The sequence below is a fragment of the Pseudochaenichthys georgianus genome, chromosome 4 (genome assembly GCF_902827115.2).
Source record: "Pseudochaenichthys georgianus chromosome 4, fPseGeo1.2, whole genome shotgun sequence".
Lineage (NCBI taxonomy): Eukaryota > Metazoa > Chordata > Actinopteri > Perciformes > Channichthyidae > Pseudochaenichthys > Pseudochaenichthys georgianus.
Genome location: NC_047506.1, coordinates 11,599,509 through 11,626,753, shown reverse-complemented (window position 1 = coordinate 11,626,753; position 27,245 = coordinate 11,599,509). Strand labels below are relative to the sequence as shown.

General features: G+C 40.2%; 2 protein-coding genes across 7 annotated transcripts in view; one reads left to right on the top strand and one right to left on the bottom strand.

Annotated features, from left to right (window-relative positions):
* The first annotated feature begins 680 nt into the window (after positions 1-680).
* Positions 681-26,299, top strand: fip1l1a (FIP1 like 1a (S. cerevisiae)). Of its 3 annotated transcripts, XM_034081850.2 has the most exons (14): positions 682-885; positions 1,064-1,121; positions 7,978-8,039; positions 8,379-8,489; positions 8,585-8,691; positions 8,853-8,899; positions 11,125-11,188; positions 11,359-11,455; positions 15,140-15,185; positions 17,834-17,886; positions 18,476-18,665; positions 25,608-25,730; positions 25,825-25,954; positions 26,224-26,299. In XM_034081850.2, the coding sequence occupies exons 1-13, from the start codon at positions 816-818 to the stop codon at positions 25,907-25,909; spliced, it is 1,113 nt and encodes a 370-aa protein (XP_033937741.1). In that variant the 5' UTR covers positions 682-815; the 3' UTR covers positions 25,910-25,954; positions 26,224-26,299. The 3 variants fall into 3 exon arrangements, with proteins under 3 accessions (XP_033937742.1, XP_033937741.1, XP_033937740.1); XM_034081851.2 differs by lacking the exon at positions 26,224-26,299 and having other exon boundaries at positions 681-885; positions 25,828-25,981; XM_034081849.2 differs by lacking the exon at positions 26,224-26,299 and having other exon boundaries at positions 25,825-25,981.
* lnx1 (ligand of numb-protein X 1) overlaps positions 26,177-27,245 on the bottom strand; it is a 35,141-nt gene continuing 34,072 nt past the window's right edge. For all 4 annotated transcript variants that reach the window (XM_034081845.2, XM_034081846.2, XM_034081847.2 and 1 more), the window contains one exon: positions 26,177-27,194. In XM_034081845.2, coding sequence (XP_033937736.1) covers positions 27,059-27,194 — 136 coding nt within the window. In that variant the 3' untranslated portion in view covers positions 26,177-27,058. The remainder of the gene's footprint in view (positions 27,195-27,245) is intronic.

Here is a 27,245-nt window from a genome sequence, read left to right as displayed (position 1 = left end):
GACACAGTTTATCACTATCTGTGAGCACAGGCATGCGACCTTGGAGTGCTTTGCTCTCTGTGTCTCATTATTCATGCCAGTTTTATCTTGTTTTGCTGAATGTTGATTATTCTCTCAGTACCAGCTAAATACATGGGACTGGGTGAGAGATCTTCAGAATGGGTTAGCCAAGCGCTCTGTCACCTTGTGGCTGCAGCAAATGTCTTTGTCAATTCGCAGTAACTTCAAATAAATCTTCAGTGTTTGACATCAAGTTCCAGCTTTCCCGTGTCTCATTGTGTTTCGACTCCATGCTCCTGAAGTTTCCATTACAGTAAGTACAAGTGTATTGTTAGGTTACTGACTTTCGCTTTCGTTGTGGCAGTAAGAGAAGCAAGTATTCAGCACAATGCTATAGGCCTACTTTATTTTCTCCATTGCTGTTGTAAATAATTGGGAAAGTGCAGTAAAGTGTTGATCTGTCTCTACTGCTCCCTCATTAAAATGACACTCTAGAAAAACTGCAATTTACAACGACATTTCAATGACTGGAAGTAGGCTAAATAAAGGATAAAATAAAGTACACTCATATCCTTAAAACAATATGTCTCTGATATCAACGGTTAAAACAGCTAATTGCAGTTGGTCAACATGATGCAAGACCTGTTGTGACCAATCGCAAGGCTGGATTCTCTCTTAATTGTGTCCATGGCAACTCTCTGTTTTTCTGCACTTACTGATTATCGAACATTCCCGTTTTCAAGGTGCACAACTAGTTACTTTTTTTATTTAAATTCTGGTGTTTATTTGTTTAAATATACCTGTTTATATCAGAAATGTCTTCATCGGAGTTGGAGTCCACCGACAGCCCTGTCAGCGAAGACGAAGAGGGAAAGATATACCAATGTAAGATTACGTTTGCAACTGCTACTGCCGACACAAACAATATTTCTGATTAGCAAAAGAGATCGTGATGGCCGTTTATGTGTATATGTGGATCGGTAAAACTTTAAAACAAGTTTAAATGTCAAATCAGGCCAATGACTTTGACATTAATTGTGTCATGTGTTTGCGTGTGTTTCAGTGATCTATGACCTGATCCCCGCAAATGACAAGGAGGGAAAAGAGGACGTTCAAATCAGGTGATTAAACTGTATGCGCAATGTATTTGTTATTATAGCTATATACTGTATTTGGAAAGTATAGGCTCATTAATTAGATTTACTCAAGTAGCCTATTATTTTGAGGGTATACTTTACTTTAGTATTTCCATTTACTGATCCTTTTTTACTTTTATTGAACTACATTTTAGATGGAAATGTACGTTTCCCTCCACTCTTTGACAACTTCAGTAAACCTAATTGCTATTTGCAGATTCAGATTAATAGTTTAATTTAATATGTCAGATAAATCTGAACCATTTGGTTCAACATTAAAGTTGTGTACATTAATGCAAACATAATTACAATCAAATTATTACAATCCCAAATAATATATTTTATTCCAGAATGGGCCACTCTGCATAGCGAGTATTGGGTGCGTTCACACCTGCCTTGTATAGTCCGGTTGAATCGAACCCTGGTGCGTTTAGCCGCTTGGTGCGGTTCATTTGGGTCGGTTTGAACGCAGTCCGAGACCTCTGAAGTGAACTAAACAACCGGACTCTGGTCCGCTAAAATAGGTGGTCTCGGAGCGCTTGCTTGCGAACTCTGGAGCGGTTCATTGCTGGTGTGAACGCAGTCCGCACCAAAACATAGGAAGCGCAGTATTTACGTGTCACAAGAATGCGGATATCTTCAAAAATCTTTAGCGAAAGAGTCTTTCAAGACATCCGCGGTTGTTTAGTTAAAGAGTAAAGCAGAATTAAGTGTTGAACAGTGTCGTGTAAAGTAAAAATTCTCCGGCAGCTACATAAAAGTAAGAACACCTGTCGTCGGTGAAACGCCTCTCCTCTGCAAAACGTCTCTCATGGATAATGCTGCACATTATCCCGCTTATTACATGGCCACATTCTCAACAAAGTAACGACATGACTCCCAATATTAATTGCAATGCTTTTGTGGATTTAGAAAATTATTTTATTGATTTAAAAAATAGTTGTATGTATTTAAATTGACATGCATCCGCTACAAAAAATAGTCCGTTGTTACTGTTTGAACCAACGTAGGAACTGCTTCGATAGCGTTTTTGAGGAGCTTTTTGATTACAGATTTGAAAAAATCGTTGCTTGCTTTAAAAGTAGCACAATTCATGATGTCAAACCTTGGGAAGTATCTAGATATCCCTGCCCTAATGCCAAAGTAACTGGCAACTGAATATGTGTCGCCGTCTGACCTATGTCTGGACCGCTGCGTAACAAGGAGGGTTTCTGCCCGTTACTTCTCCGCTGTTTTCTTGTCGCTCTTGTCTTGTCAGTTAGTTTCAGCCAAACTGTATACAGTTAAATCGAACGGACTTCTTTGTGCAGATGTGAGCGTCCTTAACAACGGTCAATAAATCCTTGACAGCGGTCTGTCTGTTCTGGATTAAAAACGTGTCACGTGTTTTGAATTGACCAATCAGAATCGAGTATTCAACAAAGCCATGTAATAATGTTTTTTAACGGACCTTGTGTGATAATCATATGCGCGGGCCGCTAGTGTCTGTTGATCTCCAGACTAACAGCAGCATGAGAATAACCTGCCGAAAGTGCCGATGCTCCATGGCGGAGGCTCCGCTAGAAATGGCCGGGATTTGCGTTTGTACCCCCTTAATGTCTGACCAATGGTTGAACAGCATTTCCGAGCACATGACTTGTGTTTAAAGTTTATAGTCCGTTTGAGTTTTGCTCGTGTGAACGCAAACCGAACCTTTTGAAAAATGAAACAATGTAACAAACTGTCGTCTGGTGCGCACCAGAGAGCGGACTATTAGGTGTGAATGCACCTTTATTCATATTTTAATGTCAGTATTTTATTTGTTCTTACTTTAATAATTATAATAAGCTTTATTTTTATAACACTTTTCATGCACCAGGTGCAGCAATTTAAAACACAACAAGAATTGTACATCAGGCCAGACGTTAAAACCTGTTACATATGCACAGGGCCGCCCCTCCCTACAGGCCAATCACGCATGCTGCATGGGGCCCCGCCTTGCGCAGAGGGCCTCAGCTGCTGTGCGCAGTTCTCCACTCAGTTCTCCGCGAGAGTGAGAGGTGACAAGGGGAGCAAGTCTGTAACCCGACACCGTTGCAATGAATCGACATCTGACCAATCACGGCTTTGATACGGCCACTAGTGCAGGTGAAGAGATGTCGGCGAAAAGACAGTTTCAGTCCGGTACAAGCAAGAGGGAAAAAAACAAAACATGAAGAAACTAGAGCATCACTCGAATGTGGGTTATTGTATGAGTCAAATGTACAACTTGCGAATGTTGTATTTATAAGTCAAATTGCCAATTGCCATATTAAAACATCAGCTGCAATTCATAGCATATAGGCTAATGGAGATGCAGTTATTTCCAGCATTCTTTATTTACCATTCATTCAAGTATTTTATGCCTTTTATCTGCTAATGTACATGAGGAAGAGTGATACACTGTCTGTCTAAAGTTTACAGCCTAAAAAACATGGAGCCTTTTTTCCCCATTCATTCATTTATATGTCAATTTGCACATTTCATGGTGATGCTCAGTCTCTCCCCTTAACTCCTGCAGTCAACCACAACCAGTGTTGAACTTGGGACTACCTTTTGCGGTAACTAATAACGTTTCTAGTTACCTATTCCCATTCAGTAACGCCGTTATAGTTACTGTGATTTAAATGGGTGCGTTACTGCATTACATTATGTGATCCAACTGAACCGAATCTCCCTGCGGATGTAATTTACAGGCGAATACAGCGATGTCCTCTCACAGCACCATGGAAAAGTGAAAGTGACCAGAGAGGAGTGATGATTGGTTAATGCGAGGTAACATTTCAAGCCAATCAGAGACAGAGTTGGGAGGGTCTTGCCTTATGGGGAAAATATACAGACACACAAACACATAGGCCCTAGGCTTGTTTGAGACAAGCAAGACCTGCGCAGACGCGATCAACGTCTTGCTGCGTTGCATGATAGTTAGTCATTTTGTCCGACTTGCTCTGGAGGCTCGCCCACATGAGACTTTGAAATATCGCGGGACAAAGACGCCCGCAGCCTTGAGAGCGAGGCGAGGCGAGTTGGCGCAGTTGCTCTCCACGAGCTGCGGAAGCGAAATGCTTGATGGGAAACGGCTCGCTGGTATCTCGAGCTGAGCGCTCATTGGTGGTTTTTACCACGTGCTGCTGATGAAACTCTCCAATTGGCTGGCAAAAGTTTGTTGTTGCTTTATGTCAGTTTTACGTCGCCACATCCATTCCCATTTTTCATCATTGTTCCACAATGTTTATCATCATGAAATTAATATCTATATATTTTATACTATACTGCTTACCGTTTTCATACTTTATATATCTTAGCATATTCATACACACTGTTCATACTGCTCACAGGCTGATATCTAGTGTATTCATACCCCACTGTTTATTCATCATTCAATTCATTCTATATGTTATTCTGTAGATTGTGTACATTACTTTCCACTTCACTGCTTGTTGCACCTGGTTAGAAGCTAAACTGTATTTTGTTGTCTCAGTACCTGTAATCTGTGCAATAACAATAAAGTTTCTCTTTAAGTTAAACCAAATCATTAAAATAAAAATCTATTGTAATGTAATGATTTGGTTTAACCTTATTTATTGAATACATCATTTAAAATGGCAAGATTAAATCAAATTACATCCATGTTGTACACATCATAAAGCTTAAAGTGGCAGCTAAAGAATTAACACAGCAGCAGGTCTGTTCAATTCATGCTCATTAAGCTTCATGTGTGCGGATCTGAAGGGACTGATCATTTGTAGCCTGTCCACCTATCAGTTTTGCAAACATTAAGAGGGAGGAGCATTTCTAATTATGGAACCCAGTCACTGGTGTGGTTCATCATCATGAATGAATTAACAAACCTATATAAATCAATGGAGATCACCTTTGTCTACAGTGGGTAAAATGGAATTTCCGCCATTGCAAACCCAGCCAGTCAAGCCGACTCCGAGTCCGAGCTGTCCGACTTAAGACGAGCTTTTTGACACCTCCCCCGGCTGCGATCGGCTACTCTCGTCTACTTTCGAGGCGAGCCGCAATGTGTCTCAAACAAGCCTCCTGTCTCAGGTCGACTATTTTCATTTCCTCGCTCCTCGGTCCTCGGTCTCACGTTAATCATGTTAATCTAACTGGGTTTTGATAGATAACATATCTCTTTTTCTTCTCTCAATTATTTTATTTCTATTACACTCTAATCAATATTAATCAAACTATTGTTAGTTTATACATTTTAAGAATGGTGTTTATCTTTTTTGAGAATGAGTTCTTATTTTATTTTATTTATTGGGGTCTGCAACAGATGATACAAATGTTTGTGTCAGTAAATGTGTACTAACAGAGGGTGTGTGTGGAAATAACAGGGACAGAGCTGGCTGCTGTCAGATCAGATCAGATCAGCTGTGCAGCGTCATTACAAACGGACGTCGCTTCACGTGACACGGCAACGCCCACCACCAGCACACGCACACACACACACACACACACACACACACACACACACACACACACACACACACACACACACACACACACACACACACACACACACACACACACACACACACACTATGGCAGATGCAAGTATCAGCGAGAACAGCAGCACATTTACAACTTGGAGATATAACCACTATTTTCAATTTGTGGGGATAAAGGACGCAAAAAATATTACGGTCAAATGTAAACTGTGTGCAGGACAGAAAGCATTGTCCACATCGAATAACAGCAATGCCAATCTCCTGAAGCACATAACTAATGTACAGTGGGGAGTTGTCTTTTCTCTTACGGTGCCACAGAACAACACAAAAACGTGTATTTGTATTGTTATTATTTGTAAGGTAAAGTAACTTGTTACTAGTTACTTTTATAATTTAGTAACTAATAAAGTAACTAGTTACTTTTTTGAGAGTAGTAACTATAACTATTACTAGTTACTTTTTAAAAGTAACTTGCCCAACACTGACCACAATACAGAAAAATACTGATAGAAATGTGTGTGAAGTTGTTGATGCATTGCTGACAGAGGGAACTATATTTGAATACAGATTTAAGAAATATCAGTTTTTGAGCATGTCATAAGCATGTTTTGTCTTGACTATATTATAATATTTATATTATTGAATTGATTATGATTATTATTATTATTATTATTATTAGTAGAAGTAGTTTATTTGCATTAATTATATTTTAATCTTTTTGAGGCTAGTATTTGGCAGGAAATGCAGACGTATTCACCTGTAAACGCATCCTGAACGACATACATGCACATTTACCATTTACCTCACGTATACAAAAGTAACTGTGTTGATAATATTAATAAACAGGAATTATATTTGCAAAGTAGCCTACGTAAAAATGTTTCACTCCTGTCAGTTGGGGGGGGGGGGGGGCCTCATCTCACAATGTCGCTTGGGGCCCCAAGTTGGCCAGGGGCGGCCCTGCATATGCAGCATTAGAACATGATAAAATAATAGTTTGATTTAGGCATGCAGTACATTTTGTGATACATAACTTACTGACTTTATATTGAACTTTTAAGATTAATAAAATAATTAATAAGTTTAAACCACACAGGTTAGACAGGCCATTATTGACAGTTAGCAGAGTGAACTCTGCTGGCGGGTGTTCCAATTAGAACCAACTGCATTACAGCAATGAAGCATTCAGTTATTATACACTTCTCACAGTACAATAATGACAGTGATCATTATAGTTGCACAAAATGCGTGTGATGGCCCCATGTCTGCTCCCGGAAATGTGCAGCCAGTCATGTGCAACATTAAGAAGTATTTTGATGCTCATTAAATCTGCTGCCAGGCCAGAAGTGTTTATTTGTGAGCTGGGAATGTGGTATGTAAGCAATCACACAACTGGAGCACAGATGATATCTTTGGCCTGCATTCTTCAGCCTATTTGCCTTAGTAAATTTGGCATTTACTACTTGCAATTACACTACGTTTCTACTTACGAAGTTCAAACAATAGTTCTGGGTTTTTTGTGAGTTCAGGTATTTCTTGTTTTGTTTTTTGTGGCTTGAAGTGAATGTGTAAGATATTCAAAGGATAATGGTATTTTATTTTTGGTTCACTTAAAGCTTGGTTGCACTAGGGCTAGAATAACCCACCATGAATCCCAACAAAACTTTAATAGTTCTGGATAATAGTGTCTTAAAAACTAAGATAATATCAAGTCACTATTAGCCTTCTCCAACTGAACAATAGCCATTTATATATTGGTTTAAAGGGGTGACTCGTCTCAAGGTCTTAACTGAAGTAGCCTGTGTGAAACACTAGCTATATTCACCATAGAACTTTATCTCTAGCTCTCATTATAATCTATTGAACGCATTATTTATTTGTTTTTTTCACAGCGCCTGTCAAATAAACTGTGTTTTGATATGCAAGTGGATTTGATTATTATTTTCATCTGTTTCTTTTGTGTCATGGGGTAATTGGAAAGCTGTCCAAGATGATGAAGAAAGTGACAATGACAGTGCTGATGAATGCCAGGATTTCTCTGTAGCCAAGCAGCAATGCATATGAGAGTGTTACTGTTTACTTTCCATCTTCTGACAAAATAATGTAAAATGTTTCCGCCTTTTATTGCCTTTGTTTGCCTGTTGGGTATAATATGAATGTGCATCATTAGTCAGGAACCCACTTCTGTCAAAATGTAGCTTTGAGATAGTTTCATTGTTTTTTTGTGATATATTAGTCTTGTTTGAGGAGGTGCCATTTCGGATTGGGTTATTAGCACTCAACCCAGACAACAGTGTTTCTCAAGTTAATGTCACGTTGATGGCGATAATCACAATGACGTGCTGGCTCTTTGCTTTCAGCTCTGGGGATATACCTGTTCCTCTGAAAACTGATGCTGAACGCAGTGCACCTCATACAGTTGGTAAGTACAGGTAGATAGCTTTAGGGATGGCTCAAAATACAATGAGACACAAAACAAAACAGACCATATCACAATTATTTCCAATTCATTCTTAAATAAAAAATCTAAGTCTCAGTTCAATATAGATGTTGAAACAGAGAGTTGACTGGTCAGAAGACTCAGGAAATATTTCACTTAGGTGAACGTCTACTTTTTCCTACATTATTTGGTAACTCTCTTTACCAATTATTTCGGCTTCATTTCACATCAGCTCTCTTGACTGATTTTGTTGTTGTTGTGAAATTAAGTCAAATAGCCCTATTTGTTTCAGAGAGTTGAACCCTGTCAAATGTTTTACAGCTTATAATGACACAAGGGCGCTATACCTGGAAGAGTTGAGCTATTTCGAGGAAACCCCAGCACTGAATGGAGACACTGAGTCTTCAGCGGAAAGGCCATGGAGGTTATCTGGTAAGTAATGCTGTACTCTGAGCCTGTTATTCTTTCGACAATGTTCTTTAACTTTTTGTAGTCTTTTTCATTCATTTTTAATTATTTTATTTTAGGTGCTGACATCACAGATTACTTTAACTATGGTTTTGATGAAGAAATCTGGAAAATGTACTGCAAAAAACAGGCAGAGGTCCATGCAGCTAATGGAAAACTATACCTGGTAAGACAAGATATTTTTCATTTGGTAAATCATCTTCTCTTTTGATAAACTCAAAAAGTACAACATCATTTGGAATACTATTACTCTTGGTTTGATTTGAAGTAGTAATACATATTAGCAGATTATAGAAAGCATTATGAGATTGTTGTTATTCCACTCAGGGCCAGAAGGGGCACACTAGACCTTCCTCGGGTAGCTCAGCTTCCAGGTTGGTAACATTTCTTATACTGTCTTTTTCTTTGTCCTGGATTCTTCACCAATGCTTACTATAACTCAGAGCCTGGAGAAACTGGCAGCTGGATGTGTCTGTTTGTTTGTGCCACAACAACTATCAGCTTGCTGCCATCTGTTTGCTCTGGTCCTCTGAAGATGGGCTCAGCATATTAGGGTTGTATTGGCAAGGGATCCTAAAGTGTTGAGGTAAAGAGAGAGCAATGTTCATCTGTTAAAGGCTAAAGTGGTCTGTAATAGAAGGTATGGAGACACACATAGAGTACTATGAATTCATTTGTCCACATAGTTGAATGAATGTTTCATGAATATCTTCAAAGTTTTTATCATTTTTGTTTTTATCAAGTTCTTTCTATCAACAATATCTTGCGACCACTTTGCACTTTACAATGGTGGAAAGTAAGAACTTTTACTCAAGAACTTTTGATGTACTGGAATTTTTCTAGGGTACATTACAGAGGAAAAACAATTCCATGCTTTACCAAATCAGTTGATCTAACAGCTGTAGTTAGATTTACTTTGCTAATAAAAATATTATGTATTGTTATTGATCAAAATCGTGATTAAAATATTATCGTTTGTTGCTGCAAAATAACAATACCGCTTTCATGTTGATGCATTATTAATACTGAGCCATATGGCATTCTGTAATCTTGTAATTCATTTACCTTTGATACTTTGGTACATTTGTTCGTAACATTTCTGCACCACTTACTTACTTACTTTAAATTAATTTAAGTTAGTAAATACAAAATAAATGTAGAGTAACTTTAATTGAGTTTATTGTAATAATAAAATAATATCCAAAACATAGGAGAGTAATAGACAAAAATGACTCTTATTAAAAAAAAAACTCATCTACATTAATGAGTGTGTTGTATGCTTACTGTCCTTAATGGGAAACTTTAAAGGGAAGTTTTGAGCACCAGAGCTATGGGAGACACAAATGTTAGGATAGGCTCAGGTGCTTTAGTTACTGGCTCTCATTATGTATACACTCATAAGCAGCAGATGCTTGTCATGTAAGTAAATAGCATCCAGCCCCAGCATGCATCATGTTTATTTATGGCCCAGGTGCTGTATGCCTTTTGTCACAACAGCATCTCTGATCCGATTTTCTCCCAGTAAGTTGAATTGTTGTTGAGAATGCTTACTAGCAAGACTGGCCACTTGGCCTTGATGATGTTCTCCTACATCTGCAAGGTCGCTCCTCAGGGGAGGTCATGTGGATCTGAGCACTTTATAGCATCATGCATCTCTCTGTCTTTGATTGACAGTGTTAGGCCAGAGGGCGAACCAAGAAGTGCATGACAAAGATATGCACACACTCTATTAAGTAGTGGGTGGTGTGTTCAATGAGGCTTTGATACAGCAGCCTTCTCATTCTCTCAGAGTCTTAAAATGTGATCTTGCTCAAAGCAGCTCTTGCTGTATTTGATGGTCTTCACTGGTGTTGCCTACCATGCAATATACAGTAGCTGTCCTTTGGGATTCAGTAACCATTTCCCCCTTATTTTAAATTCCTATTCCATCAGAATGTAAAAGTAAGCATTTTCTCCCTCCCTACAAAATTATTGAGTTCAATTCTTTATTTGGTGTGTATTTCAAAGCTAAAGCAAGCAGAAAAAAGACATTGAGGAGCTCTAAGCACTTCCCTTTTAAGCTGCTAATAGATGTAGTTGTTATTCCTTTTTCCTGTATGTGTTTCTCTGCTGATGATTAAGTCCTAGTGACAGAAATGGGTTATTGTCCCATCTGTGTGTGCGTGTGTGCGTGCGTGCGTGCGTGCGTGTGTGTGTGTGTGTGTGTGTGTGTGTGTGTGTGTGTGTGTGCGTGCGTGCGTGTGTGCGCGTGCGTGTGTGTGTGTGTGTGTGTGTGTGTGTGTGTGTGTGTGTGTGTGTGTGTGTGTGTGTATTTGTGCTTGGTGGGGGTGGTTAGGGTTTAGGACATTTAAGGGCTGTTTTGTGAAGAAGGCAAGATGACCCAGATAAGGACGTTTAATGCGTTAATGGACCAGCAGTTGGTTTTGGTATGAACATGAGGAGTAAGATTAGGACAAAGTCCTGCTTTTAATAATGTTATATAAATGTACATCAAAAAAGGGATGAATCTTTAAGAACAGCAACCTTCTATTATTGGCACTGTATCAACATTTCACATGGATGAGATATTGTAGAGTTTATCCTGTGACCTGATCAACAGACAGCCAAGTGTGATTGGAGGAAAACGTGGATCCAGCCGCAGAGGGAGAGGACACCATTCTCAGGTACTGTGTGTGTGTGTGTGTGTGTGTGTGTGTGTGTGTGTGTGTGTGTGTGTGTGTGTGTGTGTGTGTGTGTGTGTGTGTGTGTGTGTGTGTGTGTGTGTGTGTGTGTGTGTGTGTGTGTGTGAGAGGAAGTAACAAAGACATGAATACTCACAATGTTTGTATTGCAGGATGTTACTGGGATGTCCCCTGAAGCGGATAGATTTTCTTATAATGGGCCCTCTCCGTCCAACTGCAACTATCTCTTTGCATTTACCAATCCATCACGTAAGTCACCCCGCCACTACAGCAACACTTATATGCATGCTCATAATGATGACTTTACTTATGATGTAATTACCCTTGTGTATTGCCTATTCTCATCTGAAGATCATGAACAGAGGACTTGTTTTTAAAAAACCTGGGGGAGTATATTTAAGGGGAACGTTGAGATTTCAGGTGGTAAGGGCCCCATTAGAACCCCCTGTGGGCCACATAACGCACCATGCAGCTGCACAAATGATAATGGCGTGTTGACCATGTGTGTTTGTCAAGCTGCAACATGTGTCATAATAAATTATCCTGTCGAGTTGAAGGACAGAGGTTGACAGTGTGTGTGTGTGTGTGTGTGTGTGTGTGTGTGTGTGTGTGTGTGTGTGTGTGTGTGTGTGTGTGTTTATAGGCATTCAAAGACATTGTATGGATGTATGTCTTCCTGTCCGTTATGCCATCCAGCTGCTGTCAGTTCAGACTTCCTCTTAGTCTTTGTATTGAACCCGATAGGAATCCAGGAAAGCTTTTTGGCCTGAGCACACAGCTGAACACATGCCATATCTTCCTCTTCAAAGGTTCCAAAATAGATGCGCCGATCTAGGCCCCCTTCTTACCCCTCACATACCCCTCAGTGTGAGCCCCACATTGCCTGGTGAACCCATGCCAGAGCTGCTAATACAACCAAAATATGAAACATCCTGCCGACTGCAGCTTTGAACAGTCAACTCCAGCTTTGAAGTAGTTGTGTGGCTTTTATCTTGGCCACTCCCCTTTCTATAACTTATAGACCCAGCCTGCTTTTGTAATGCAAATGTGTGTAACGTGATAAAAATAGCCCCTGGTAAAAAAGAAAGTGCTATGGCCAGCACATTATGGCATAAGAAATGTGCTGAACAGGCCCTGGCCGTAGGGAATAGAGCAGAGGGAAGAAAGAGTTTATTTTTTCTTAACATTTGTTTGTTTTTCATTGGGCTCACATTATATGCCAAGTGTGTTTGATACAGATACACAGTATGCGCATATTTTGGAGTCGAACTGTGTCATTGTAAGGTTGTTCTTATGTCATCTGTCAGCAGCACAGCGCAGAGCCAAGGTGAGGCTGACTGCTGCTCTGTGCTGCAGCTAATGCTTTCTACAGCCGGTTAGTGGGTCACTACAGTCAGTGTAGCAACACAGATTTGTATGTGTCCTTCCATTGGGCACTGATACTTTGACTGGAGATCATAGCCGAGCAGATGTACAGTTCTTTCTCAATCGACCATACCATTACCAGAAGGCCTCAGATCAGAGTTATTGATGAGATCTACTGACCTCTGTTGCTCTTATCATTTGAATCGAAAATAAATAATAGCAATCAGCGTGCACATACAGTTTTAAAATAGTAAGATTTAGACTTTGTCCTCATTTCGAAGAAAACAATATGAATTAAACGTCTGCAGCTAGTATTGATAGTGTGGCTGCATCTCAGAGAACAGGGGACGGTAGCCTTTACCTAAGGAAAGAAAACTCGGACTTCTGCTGTCATCCAGAACAGCAGCATGTGGTTCGATGTGAAATATCACCTCCATCTTAAACCCTCCAGCCTAGCTCTGTGAAACATTAGCATGAAAGAGTAAGCCACGTAAGCACAATCGGGTGGCAATTAGCCCTCAGCCATTAGCTCTCTCATATGCTGCCAAGCATGGAACTCCAGCCCCCATCAAACACTCACTTGAGATCACCACAGGTAGAAACAATTACTCACTCACGCTAACATTGATGGCTTGTGTGTAGACTTGCTGGTGTTTACTGTGAGTGCATGTGTGACTGTGTATGCAGTACGCACTACACAGCATTTCTCGACGTCAATTACTATGGGAATAACATGTTCTAGATGTTATCCTTTTTTGTAATGTATTAAAGTCTTGGTGTTGTCCCAATAATTTACTTTGTTGTAAGTAATCCTTATGTCAGGTTTGTTTACACGCAATACACAGTTCCTCATCAATTAGCATTTTTTTATGGTTAGTTTCTTAAAAGGAATTGCCTAAATCCTGCCCTCAGCACTATACTACAGGCCTTTCTTTCACAGATGGAAGAATGCGTGTGTGTGTGTGTGTGTGTGTGTGTGTGTGTGCGTGCGTGTGTGTGTGTGTGTGTGTGTGTGTGTGTGTGTGTTTGTGTGTGTGTGTGTGTGTGTGTGTGTGTGTGTGTGTGTGTGTGTGTGTGTGTGTGTGTGTGTGTGTGTGTGTGTGTGTGTGTGTGTGTGTGTGTGTGTGTGTGTGTGTGTGTGTGTGTGTGTGTGGGTGTGTGTGTGTGTGTGTACCCTTCTTCCCTTGGGTGCCCAGGTGTCTGAAGTATCAAAAGCCTTGGCTGGGTCAGTCTTCTATAGTGAGCAGTTCAGGCTCTCTCAACTCTGTGGGACGTGTATTTGAAAAGGAAGGAAGGTGTTCTACATTTCACTTACAAAGCTGGGAAGCCCTGTGCTCCTTTCATATTCATATTCAAGCCTGACCTTCCAACAGCTCTTATTATTCTTTCTCCTGTTTCAACCATTTGTTATGTTCTGTATGCTGTTGAAAGTTGCTCTGAGCCACTCTCACGTTAGGGGTCTTTATGGGAAAAAAGAAGGGGATGGTATCCAGATGTGAGTGTGTGTTTTTGCCTTTGCACTTCAAAAGAGACTCTATATGTGTGTGTACACATGTGAATGTGTACTCAGTGCAGCCTGAGTGTGATTCAGAACTGATTGTCTGCTCGATCACGTAGAATTTGAGCTTTATTGCAAGAGGGACCATTAACTGTTCACCCAGGCGTTTGACTCTTCATGTTTTATTGATGGAGGGATAGGAAAGTAGGCCTGCCACATTTTGTCACTCTGACATCTGATCTAAGGTCTTTACCTTAGAAGGAGTATTCCCATCAATTATTATGTAATGATGTTGTTAATGGATGATATTGAATGCACAGCATGCTTTCCTGTTATATATAAATGTGTATTAATGCTTACACATTGATCTTCCCACACGTAATGTGCCTTCCTAATATTTCGATATAGATCAAACTAATTTTAAGCTTGAAGGAAAATACCCCAGCATAATCGACTTTTAAACCCACTCACTGTGCCAACGCCTGACTTGTCTTTTCTAACTGTCTTCTGATTTATTTTCATAAATTGTGAAGCAGGCTCATCTCCAGCAAAGGCAGAAATCCTGTTAGCAAGCTTAAAAAGTAGTTATACTTGAATGTCGCTCTCCCCAGGCTATCAATGCAATTGGCAGTGAAAATGACTGCGGGGAGAAAATCAGGGCAGACAAAAAGAAGATACAAAACAATTGCAATGTGGCACACATTGTGAAATTATAATTTGATTGTAGTATAAATAAAGATGGGTTACTCTGTATTTGTCTCAGACTGTACTCAGCAATGTCTGTGCAATAAGACTCCTCAAAGGCTGTAAATGTCCTATAGAGCGCAGTTGTTGGCCAATATCACAAATATGACATAAAGAAAAAATTATTAAGTATTTTTTCAGGCTGGAAATTACTAGAAAAAACTGTTAAACAGTATATGTTTGACTCAAATTAATCTGGAATATTGAGATCTTTTTAGGGCATGAAGAAGTATTTATCCCAATGAATACTTACATTTTCCTGTTGACTGTAGTACACTTGTAAATTTACTTTAATAGTCATGACCTTTTGTTCTTTTTCCACTCAGCTTACCTTTACCGTAGAGGACCCCCAGCTCTGTCTTCATTGGACAGGTGAGTCACTGAATTTGTCAGCATGTATGCTTGGTACTCCAGAGGTCTGTATGTAGGTGTGTGCAGGTGGGATGGAGATTTGTCCGGCAAACAGCACACTAATCTCTATTCAGGGAGTTTTGACTCAGGTGCAGGCACGGGTATAGCAAATTCAGCAAAAATGTTTGAAGAAAATAAAAACATTAGTCAGAGACTGGAATAGAGATCATTAATAAAAGCAGCACTACTGCTGATCATTTAAAACACAACAATTGCTGTTGGAAGCTGTTCCCTAATTTGGAGGCAGACCTAGTGGCTCCCTTTTGACACCAAAGGACAACCCGTGCCGAGGTTTTCTGACACAACTGCTTTCCTTCTGAGCTGGGTCAGTTTTATCACCGTACACACTGTGCTCTGTTGCTGATCTTGGCAGCTGGACCAATGGCCAAATAAGGTATAAAGCGAGATAACAACCGCGTTGCTGCCTGTTTATCAGTATCCAAGGCATTCCCCTTTCCCTTCTTCCGATCTATGTCACAAACTGTCTGCAAACTCCCACATTCAGCTCTAATTTACACTACTCACATCACAAGTGGGCCATGTTGTACCCGAGGCTCTCGTAAATTATCTTGCAGGGCTTTAAATGCAGCTCTACTCAGGTTCTGTTGCTGCTGAGCTTGTTTCTCTTGGATGTTGTCTATATCCAGCTTGTGTTACTCCATCTTTCTGTTAGTCTCTTTAGCTTCCTGTCCCTTCATCTTTTTTGTCTTATCTCATTCCTACTCTTTCCCTTTCCCCTAATTTGCTGTGTTTGTGTGTGTGCCTGAATTCACTCTGTGCTCTCTCCTAAAGGAGGTTTTTTCTCACATCTCAACCCATCTGCCAAATCCTCACATCCTTCAGGGACTCACTGTTCCTCTGAACTCTGCCAGCCATCTCCTGTAGGCTTTATGAACCATTTCCTTTTAAACTTTTCTCTAACAGACATATGTAGTGTCTATACACGTAGTCCTGGCTTCACTGTTGCTGCTCAGTCAATCTCTTGGGGATATTAAGAACAGCAGGTATTCCTGGCATGATCCTTGCACTGGCTTTCCATGCTGTGTTCAGGGCCAAGGGCCCACAGGCCTCCCAGCCATCACTTTTAGGATCTGCTTTATATGGAGATTAGTAGCATCGTGCTGCTTCTGAACAGTCTTGAGTTTCAGTCTTTCACATCTTCAAATGTAGTATTTGCCAAAGAAAAAGAAAAAATAGTGCAATCAACTGGGAAAGCACCTCTAAATAGGTTAAAACAGAGAAAACACAATGTTAGCATGCTGTGTAATCAAAACTAAACCCTACTTTACTTGATTTGTATAGCAAAAGCTTTCCAGTGAACATAATTGTGCATGGCTAATGGTCAAGACAAAGACACAGGATTGGTTCAATTATATTTACTGGCAAGTTATTTTTACACAATATGACTGGTTTGTTAAAATGCTCCGGACAGAATAAGATGGATCAGTTATCAGACAACTGTTGTAAAATGGCCTAATTTGGGTGTTAACAACATAAAAGCTAATAGAAAGCCTCCCATATACAAGTCAAACATATCTTTGCAGCAAAAAGTGAAATAACTGAATCAATGCAAGAGGCAGAAATGCACACAACAGTCTAATGTCCCAGCACATTGTTTGACATGTCAACAAAACTAGCTGTTTTAAATATATCCCCTGCATTTATTTGTTTTTGATTTATTGTCCTGTGTTTCATGTTTCAAATTTGACTGTGTGTTTTTTGTGGGATTACATTTTACTTGAAATGATCCAAAATCATGCATCAACTTGGTCTGACTCTCTCTGACAGATAAAAGGAACTTGATGTTCATCATCGTTCAAAATCATCAGTGTTTATATGGATGAAACACAGAGGCCACAAAGTGAGAGATGTGAGCACTGAGTATACAGAGGGCTTTGATGAACCATTACGCATACAGTTATTATCCTGTTAAGGCCCTGCCAGCAGCCGCATGCTCACTCACCCAGACTCACTCTTCCATTCACTTATTCTGTCTCCATTCACAAACAAGCCTTGGTATATTGCAATGTCTCTGTTGCTGCTAATAAAAATTGTAGAGAAAGAAAACTGTCAGACCGGATCAGTGCTGACGAGGAAATGATATATTAGCTTACAATGGGATTTATCGCAGTGTGTTTGGAGACCTGGCGGGAAAGGGACCAGTTGGATGAGCTTCATACACACCTTTACAACACTCGGAAGTTTCCAATAGGAAGCGGGTGCATGTTGTTCCAGGCCAGGTGGAGGGGCAGAACACCCTGAGCAGTAATATTACCATTCCTCATGGGTTGGCATGCACACAATGCTACTTGACAATGAGCCAGTCACTTCAAACACTTAGAAAACACAGCTGCACATTTGGAAAAGTGCTTTGATCAATGTTGCAGACCAGTCCAATTATTTGAATCCACTGATTAATCTCTAAATGTGCTTGCTCACTCACTGTTTTATAAGTAATATATCAAGTTGAATGATAACTGGCCATATTTGTCTGCCCAGGAAATATATTTTATAAGGAGATTAAGAAATACTATAACATGTGGACTTCAGATGGTAAAAAAATCCAAAAGATTCATTTTGTGGACCTGACCTTTCCCCTTTTTTTTCAGTCGACACTCTAAAGGCTTTGACGATCCCTCTACTTCGAAGCCATGTTCTTCAGGTACATACTGTATGTGTACTTGTGTAAACATTCATTCTGTTTACAGTACTGCATGCAATGCTAGTGAAGATTGAAGACCAGTGTTGCTTATGGCTATGATGTATTATTGGATTCCTGGAGTTAGCCACTCTGGGAATTTCCTCACTTCATGCTCCCAACAGCCTTTGAATACTGAGAAATGTCAGGTCAATAAAAACATGTTATTTGGCCCTTAAGACCTACAGACTTTCAGACAGATCAATGTACATTTACAGCCTTTTGGAGCATTGCTTTGATTGTTTTCAGTACAGCTTGTTTATATATTTCTTCTTTTGTCACCTGCATAATATATTCTTTTTCAACTTCCACTGAGTTTATATCCTGAATATGAAGAATTGTGACTGTTGCTATTAGAAGTTACACTCGTCAAGAAACAACTTTCTTTTTAAATAAGTATTTTTTAACAGGTGGAAAGTGCTGTTATGAATACATTATGTGGTGAATGCTAAGTTTAGACATTGAGGAAATGAAAACAGATGCAGTTCATGGCCACTTCTGTTGTTGGTTCTCTCCAGACAGCTGTCTGTCATGGCTCTTTTGTTTCTCTTAGGTGTATCATACTTAATCCCAAGAAATATGACCCTCAAGGCTGGGGTGCGTGAAGCTGCCAAGGCCTGGGAATTCATATTACGCCAGGAAGAGTCTGAAAACAGCAGAGAGAGATCCAGGAAGCGTAGCCTTGCTAAAGGCAGAAGAAGAGTCAGAGATAAAAACAGAGGGAAATGTTCCTCTTCACACAGGTGGGCCTCAGTGATTTGAAGTCATAAATATTCATGAAAAAAATTACCCTAGGTCTGTTTATTTAAAGAATGTCATTCTCAAGTCTGTTTCCCTTTCTATATAATTGTAATCAAGCTCAAGACAGTGCAACCTCTTCCCTCACATTTCCCTCTATCCACTCTTCTTGGGTGCCTCTGTAGTGGATGAATGCAAGTGTCTGCCTAACAGTTGTGACCTTCTGGATTTGGCAACATATAGTATATAGGTTCCCGTCCAAATATCTAGTCTGTTATGGGCTACTTTAATGTGTGCATTTGCATCCAGCCTATCATTGTCTCTCACACAAGTACATGTGTGAACAGCAAGATTTGCTGAGTAGATTGATTGAAAACTTCAAAGTAAAGACAAAGACTGAACAAAGAGCATTGAGGAGGAAACAAAAGGTCTGTTTGCCAGGTGAGACAGGAGATGTGTGTGTATGGTGTTGGCAGCCTGCTCAAGTGGCAGAGAAGCAAGGCTCTGCCGACAGGATGGGAAACAAATGGATTGGGAAATGTTTGACTTGTACTTATTTTATAGTTCCAAGGTAACCTTTAACTTAGTCTGTATCAGTATGTAGCAAATGTTAGTTTATTTTGTGTGACACTGTAAAGTAACAGTATGATATAAGTGTTGATTTGCGCTGAGGTGGGTAGTCTGTGAGTGGTTCCTTTCTCCACTGAAAATGCACACCTATAGTGAAGAAATGCACACTATTGCAAAAGAGCTCAAGACTATTGTGACGGAAATGAAGACTGTTGCAAGGCCAGGAGAAATTATTGCCAGGATATGTAGAAGTAGATATTTGTTGTATTCGGTTTTTTCTGGTTCACTGAGACGGGTCAGGGTGGAGTGTAGATAAAGGAATAACTTGCTGTATTTGCAAGCTTCTGCCAGGAAATAATTTTGGTTATGCTCCTCTGCATTAAACTTGAGTCCTTCCTCTGTGGCTCACGGATGATCAAATCCAATCTGATATCCATTCCAAATGTCCCGTAGTGCCCTACAGTGTGACAACCACAGTTCCTCCGAATGTGAACTCAAACACTCATTCACTCGCTCACTCACACACATGCCAACATGCATGCACAAACCAAATCTTGCCCCACATTTTCTCTGCACACTCAGTATTGACCATTTGCCAGACATCTATTTAATTATTATCAAGTCAGGCAGCTGTCAACTCTGATACATACAGGCACATCTATGCTCTTTCTCACATACACTCAGCTTACCTAAGGCTAAAACTGCACAAACGGATGAGTGACATTGTGCTGGGACAATGCATTCTTCTAAAACATGAACATGTTAGCTATCAGTTCACTTCTGCCACTGCCCTCAATCAACAAATAATTAGACTACCTTTTGCCCAAATAAAACAACAAATAACTGCAGCTGAATTTTTACCAATTTCTCAGTAACTGTTGGTGGTTGCAAACGCTGTACGGCTGTTGATAAAACTGAATTCCTGTGTCAGCTATACTACTATTGAACTTGCAAGGAAATAAGTGCAAAATACCAAAAATGACAAAGTATCTCTGACTGCACTGTGTCAGTTGAATTATCCTCAGACAATGTTCTGCTTTTCAGCACTTCTCCTAAAGAGGTGAGCTTTTTCCCGGAGTATTTAAATGACTAGATTCAGGTTTTGTCCATAAAGCTCAGAACAGTCTTTTGGGTCAATTGAGGGAAGCGGGACAGGGGTACAGCTGCAAGGCTGTAGGCAAGCTGCAGAACACAGGAAGCTGGGATTCACATGTGTGGGACAGACGCACAGCGAATGCACAGGAGATTTGCTTATTCACACCAATAGATTTGTTCTGATGTCGCAGCCACGACCAAGAGTCCGATGTGCTGCTCACACCTAATGTTGGGTGTCACACACACGCTCACATGTACACGTTATGTGTTTTCTGCAGCATTGATTTATGACTCTGTTCTGAGCTATTTTTAGACTGGAACCAGAGAGATTCATTGTTAGTGTGTGTGGTGTGTGTCCGAGAGAGAAACAGATGAAGACTTATGTAGCTCGCCATCCCTATTTTTCATTGCTGAGGTCATCGTGAGTGTTACATTGTGCATTCGGGGTGCTGATGCAGAATCTGTGCTTAGCCCGCATGTGCTGTTCTGAGCCACACACAGGCAGAGTGTGGCAGGGTATCAGCTACTGGTTATCAGCTGTGGTTTTGACCGCATGCCCCGGATTTACAGCCACCGCTAATAGATTCCATGAGCTTAACACTCTCATGCATTCATCCAGCGGTTTACAGACTGTGTGTTTCTGTCTCGCTGCCTCTGACACCCTTTGGTCATTTGATCAACACTGACTGCAAATCACATGTCCGGATGATACATGTGGCTCTCATCTGTCCAGCTGGCTCTTCCTCAGACTTTTTAATCATCTCTTTCATGTGCACATGTGCACACAAGACAATGGCAGCATGCAATATCCACTTTTTGTCTTGGTCCATTTTATGCACATGGCATCGCACACATGTTCAAAGAGACGTAAATCTAATTATTATACTCTTGGCTGTTTGATCACTGGTCTATTGAAAAGCTTGTATGCACTAGCCAGTAAGTTCATCTGATAATAACTGAGTGAAGTCCCAGTGTGATGAGGCAATTAAAATGATAATTGCATTCCTGCTTAAACTTGCCCGAAAAGCTTATTAGAAAGTGTTGTAAGGATAGTGAGAACACAGTGTTTAGCAGACTTTGAATATGGCACAGGAACTGGTAATTGAAAAAAGGCAGATGTAATACAAGTCATGGAAACCAAATTAGAGCATTACTAATTCATAACTGCAATAGCATTTTACATTTTACTGCCTGAAACTCATTTCCACCAGTTACCAGTAACAGTCCTATTCAGTGATTCCCTTCCTTAGCAAAAAAGTGGAGTTTCACAAGTCTTGCATTTCATTTCAATAAAGAATCCTCAATGCAACTTTAATGGCAGTCTGGGGATTTGGAGGAGCCGCCCTGACTCCATTCCAAGTTTAGTTTTAGATTCAGGAGGCATAGCAAGATCCAAAGGGATCTTTTCTTCTAGGCCGAGAGGGATACAGTACGTTTTACTTGATTTTCTTCAGCTGCTTTGTGCCTTAGTGCCACTTTTATCCTGGCTCTTGGGTCTGACTTGAGGCCTTATTTATTGGATTCCACCTACATCTGTTTTTATTTTCCCTCTACGAAACATACTTAGCCCCTAATTTTACATATGTTTTGTCTTTCTGACTCAACTTCATGCATGAATCACATTTCTTTCCAGAGCCGATCTGAGGGCCTGTACCTAATCAATTTGAATGTTCCTTCTACAGTGCTTGCCTGTCCTTGGATTCAATGCTACATTCTGTCTATATTATTTAAACATGCTGTACAGCAACAGCATTATGTTCCTTGCCACTTACAGCGAACAACACTTGCTCTCTTGTTTGATTTGTACGGAGTAAAGCTCTCATCCCAAGGACGCTGCACACTGGTAATCTTTTACAAAACATGTTTGTTTCTCTCACACTCAGCGGCAGTTTCTGCTTATTTTCTTTCAAAGGTTTAAATTGACCTGAGCCTCCAATTCTGTTCAATTTTACACAACCCTCCTAGGGTAAACAAATTGGCTTAGTTTCTTTGTTGTGTCTGGAGCAAACTGATGGGCAATGGTGTTTTACACAATCATGGTTCCATCAATAACCGGATTAAATGGTGGGTTTCTTTTGGCCAAATCAAACAATCCAGCATTGTTCTTCCCTACAAACCCAGGTGGCTCGCAGTCGCTGTCCAAAGAACTGAAACTAATCACAAGAGAGATTGCCAGAATGTTTTCTACAGTAAGTGGGATTGACTGTGCAGTTTGTTTTAGACACATAGCGCCATGGGATGTGTCTAATGAATAAGGTCACATTAGTGGAATCTACATATTAATTGGCTCTAATACGTTAATATCAAGCATGATTATCACACATTAGACTAGTAGGTAGGAACAGGAGAGAGGAGAAGTAGTAAAGACACTAAAAAAGGTTGAATTAAGTTATTGATTTTGATTGATGCTCATTGTTTATTTAATCTTGGAGAAGAAAAAGCTGGCTTAGTCAAAGTACTGCTACACTCTGGCACAGCTGCGTTGTTTTGGCGACTCTACAATAATTCTTGACTATAGCTGAAATAACAGCATCTCCTACTGTCATTAGATGTTACGCTCTATCCCTCAACTCACAGCTGCTATTAATTCTTGTGGATATACTTGCATGTTAATTGTGCCAATCATAAATTGTGTTTCATATCCTCAGTGCGCCTCACTGAATCCTCTGGCTTTCTCAGTTAAACGACTGAAGGGAGAGAGTGGACCAAATTACATCTCGGCAGGCTCAGGCATCTTATGAGAATCTGTGATACTGCCGGCCCTGAAAGGCCTGGGCCCTATAGATGAATCAAATCATAAAATGTACAAACACATCCAGAGGCTCCCATAATATAATTTAGTCTTTCTAACACTGCCTCCTTGGGAACTGTTTCAATGTGCTTTTGTGGTGTTATGTGAGGTAGTTGTTTCTGTGTAAAACTAATGGCTCTGAGCAAGAACAAATGTGGGGCCTTAGGTCCTTATCCACGCTGCTAACACAAGAGTTGTCTCCAAATATTGAATATATTTAGCTTTGTACTTGCTACAACTCTGCCCCTTAAGGCGCTCTCTCTCTCTGTGTGTTGAGCAAGTGAATGGTAATAATGACTCCAGCCATGTGCGAGCTGTTTGCCTTAGCAGTGCAGTATCTGTACTTTTCCTAAGACTTTATTGAGCAAAGATATACTTTTATAGGGGAATAGAGAAATGCCTTCAGCCAGCGTGATGGTTCTTAAAGGTCAGGGTGATTATTCTGAATCTGCAAGCTGTGCCAAGCAGACTCGTGTTGAGGAGAGTGTGAGAGAGAAAGTAAACTATTCTAAATGTATACGCAGTACAAGTTCCCCTTTGGGATGTTAGGTTCTCTCATTAGTGAATAGATATTCACTGAAATGTCACTCAAACTCAGTCTGTGCCGTCACAGCTCCTATTCTATAATTGTAGACGTTCCTAGTGCTATGACCGTCCAATCTGAATTAGCATCAGCGCCCTCAAAAATGTGTGCACCATGGTATGGTAGAAGCAGCATAGGAAAATCCAAACTGCTTCTTGCATTGGATAAAACAAAACCAAGAACATAACAATAGTGTTGCTTTTGAAAATGGAGGAAAATTATCTACTGGAAAAACAAGCACACTTGAAAACTTGTTCACTTGTTTCCTTTGTAGGGATTACAGCTCTCCTCCCAAGGGGCGCGACACACTGGTAATCTCTCACAAAGCAGTTTGTTTCTCACACCGTCAGCAGCAGTTTCTGCTTATTTTCTTTTGTTGGTTTGAATTGACTCGAGCCCCCAATCTTGTTGGATTTCACACTCACCTTCCTAAGGAAATATTGCTTCTTAGTAGTCTCTTTGTTGATTCTCGAGCATACTGGAGGCATCGGTGTCTTAACACAATCATGGTTCCATCAACAGTCTGATTAAATGGACCTCCAAATGGCCGGTAACAAACAGTAGTACTTCTTCTTTACAAACCCTGGGGTGCTTTGGTAATCGCTATCCATTGAACTGAAACAAATCGTATCGAGGGAAGGGCTTAATCTTGTTTTGGTGCAGATCTGTCACTGTCTTCCATTGACCCTGGATTAAGCTTGATTCAAATCTTGAATCTATATTCTTGGTCTTTTCATTAAACATAATACAATATTTTTTTTATAAAAAGGATTGACTGTGTAGTTCCTTTTAGACACACTAAGGCCATAGGATGTGTCAGAAGGTCTACATATGAATTGTATTTAATATATCAAGCATGAATATCACAGCCCAACAATTAACATGCTTTTGAGGAAACCATTTGTGTACTACTGTATAAACCCCCTTATATAGAAGCAGGCAGAGTCAAGCTGACAGGGATATCTTCATTTAGTGTTTTTTTATGTAAATATACTAACTTAAGCATGATGAACGGAGAGTCTATAGTGGAAACATGTTATGGTGAATCTCATCTTGGGAGGACACAGTGTTGCAGCCAACCAGCGTCTGATTACTACAGACGACCTCTGAAGGTTACACTGTAATGAATGCATCGCTTAAAGGAGGGAGCTACTGTTCAGGGACACTACAGTATACAAGTGGGGGTTTCTTCATGCCATTTCTCAATGCTAAAATGAATACAAATTAAGTAAGCTAATTGTTAAAACTATATTTATGTAATTATTTACAATGATGTGCACCTGAAAACGAGTTACTAAGACATATGATGCTGGTGAAAATGACAACTGGCAACCATACAATGTTGTCACATCTCTGAAAATTAAAACAGGGTGATTTCAATACTGAACAACTGGACTATAGCATTTAGCTGAAAGTTAAAACCATGTTTGCAGGTGTTTCTCTTAACCAACAACATTTGATTGATCTTCCTTTAAATGTGTTTGCATATGTGTTTTCAGAGGACAGGAAAGGTGTAAAGTAGTGACAGATCATTCATTCATAGGACTGCAGGTCCTACAGGGAATCATATATTTTCTAAGGTTTTGTTTTGGCTTAGAGGATACTGCGGCATGCTTGCTTGGCTTTAAGGGCATGCTGTGCCACTAGTGTTTAGCTCTTTGTTACCTAAAGTCAAGGCCAGGGGAGAAGCTACAAAAGCTCAGGCAGGCAGACAGCAGGCACTGTGGTTAAGGTGTTAGTCCCTTGAGTTCTGAATCATCTCTCTCCCGCTGGAGAAAAAGGACAGCAAACTAATTTACTGTGGGCTTTGAGTTCGTTTTCCCTTTGTATTGTTTCCCAATGAAAATGCCTCCAGTGTCATTAGAAGGAAAAGTAAAACAGACAATTTGCATGTATGATGTTTTTCAGTGGAAAAGAGAGGAATGAGGAGGAGCGAAAGCACAGCTGCCACAGTTCTGAAAGGGTCAGTGAGAGGCCCAGAGAGAGCAGTCACAGAGACAACAGCGAAGGAAAGAAAAAATCATCACGCAGGTCTGACAGAGAAACAGACTCACATAGTCCTCATGAAAAAGCAATTATAAAAAGAATAGAGATATGATGATGATAATGCCATTGTCCTCCACAGCAGCAGAGGCAGCACGAGCAAGAGGGACGGTGGTGAGGACAGAGAAAGTCAGAGTAGAAACAAAAACAAAAAGGCCAACAAATAGGAAGGACAAGGAGATCAACATGATGTTCTCTGCTGGCCAAGAGAGGAAATTAAAAGTTTTTTTCTCAATCTATTTAATGAGAGGACCTGCCCTTTGGCATCTAACTGTATCTATAAGAAATGTTGCATTGTGTAACATTTTGTTTAAAGGCGAAGGTTTTTATGTATGTATTGTGTACAAAATGTTTACGTTGCACCTGCTTTTAGTCGATTTTGTTGAGTTGAAGTAAGGATTTTAAGTATGTATAAGTATTTTCTCTCACAACTCTCGTTTTCAAATGACTTTATTGATCATTTAACCAAATGTACCATCAGATATACTACACAGGCCGAAGCATGACAGATAGAACCGCAGCAGATGGGCCTCAGACCATCCACTGATACACAGAAACCAAGTCAGTTTTTTTTCTTAAAAGTAAGAAAATTTGTAAGGCCTCCATAATGTCACCTAATTAAATATTATTTTTTAACATGTTATGAACACATTGATCTTTTTATTTTCTTAATATACTCTTTTTATTTCCAGTGGTTGGATAATCAAGCCATAGCTTCTGAAATAATAGAAAAAACCTCAACACAGACTACTACTTGGCAACGTGTCATCAGGTCAACAGATGAAAAGGACAACCACTGTCAGTACAAACAGAATGGAGCTGATATTAAAAGGCCATACCACAAACAAACAAAAGAAACGTATTACAAGTGCTTGGATCAGTACTTTTTTTTTAGACACCCAACATTTACATTAAAGAAATGTGAGTCCAACTTAACGCATACCTCTAATATATAACTACTGGAATTGGCAACGTGTTGTGTCTCCTCTCGATCCACCCACCAGACTCACTGTATGCTGTGCCATTTGCTCTAAACAGACAACACCAACATTAAAGTCTGAAGTGGCTCAGCTTTGGATCCTCCCTGTTCAGCATTTAGAGGGGGGGGCAAGTTAACCTCTGGTAACAATCCAGTCTCATGTTTGTCCCTCTCCAAACTCCTAGAAAAAGTCTCAGCTGTCCATCAGAAGTGAGATATCCATACAGCAATAGCACTATTCTAAGCTTCTCCCACACAGCAAGCTTAGGGTGGTCAGAAAGTCCAAAGCTCTGAAGTCCAACATTCCTTGGTCCGTGCCACTGAAGATTTAGCAACGCTACAGCAGACTGCCCGGCCAGGAGACGATGGTCAGGGTGATCCTGCCCCGCAGCTCCTTTAAAAGGCGCACCAACGCTGTGTGGGTCATCCCCCATGTACTCGTCCCGTTCACCTCCAGCAAGATGTCCCCACACCTACACACAGTGAGATGACCATACACAAATTAGCTTGACTTATGATTATGA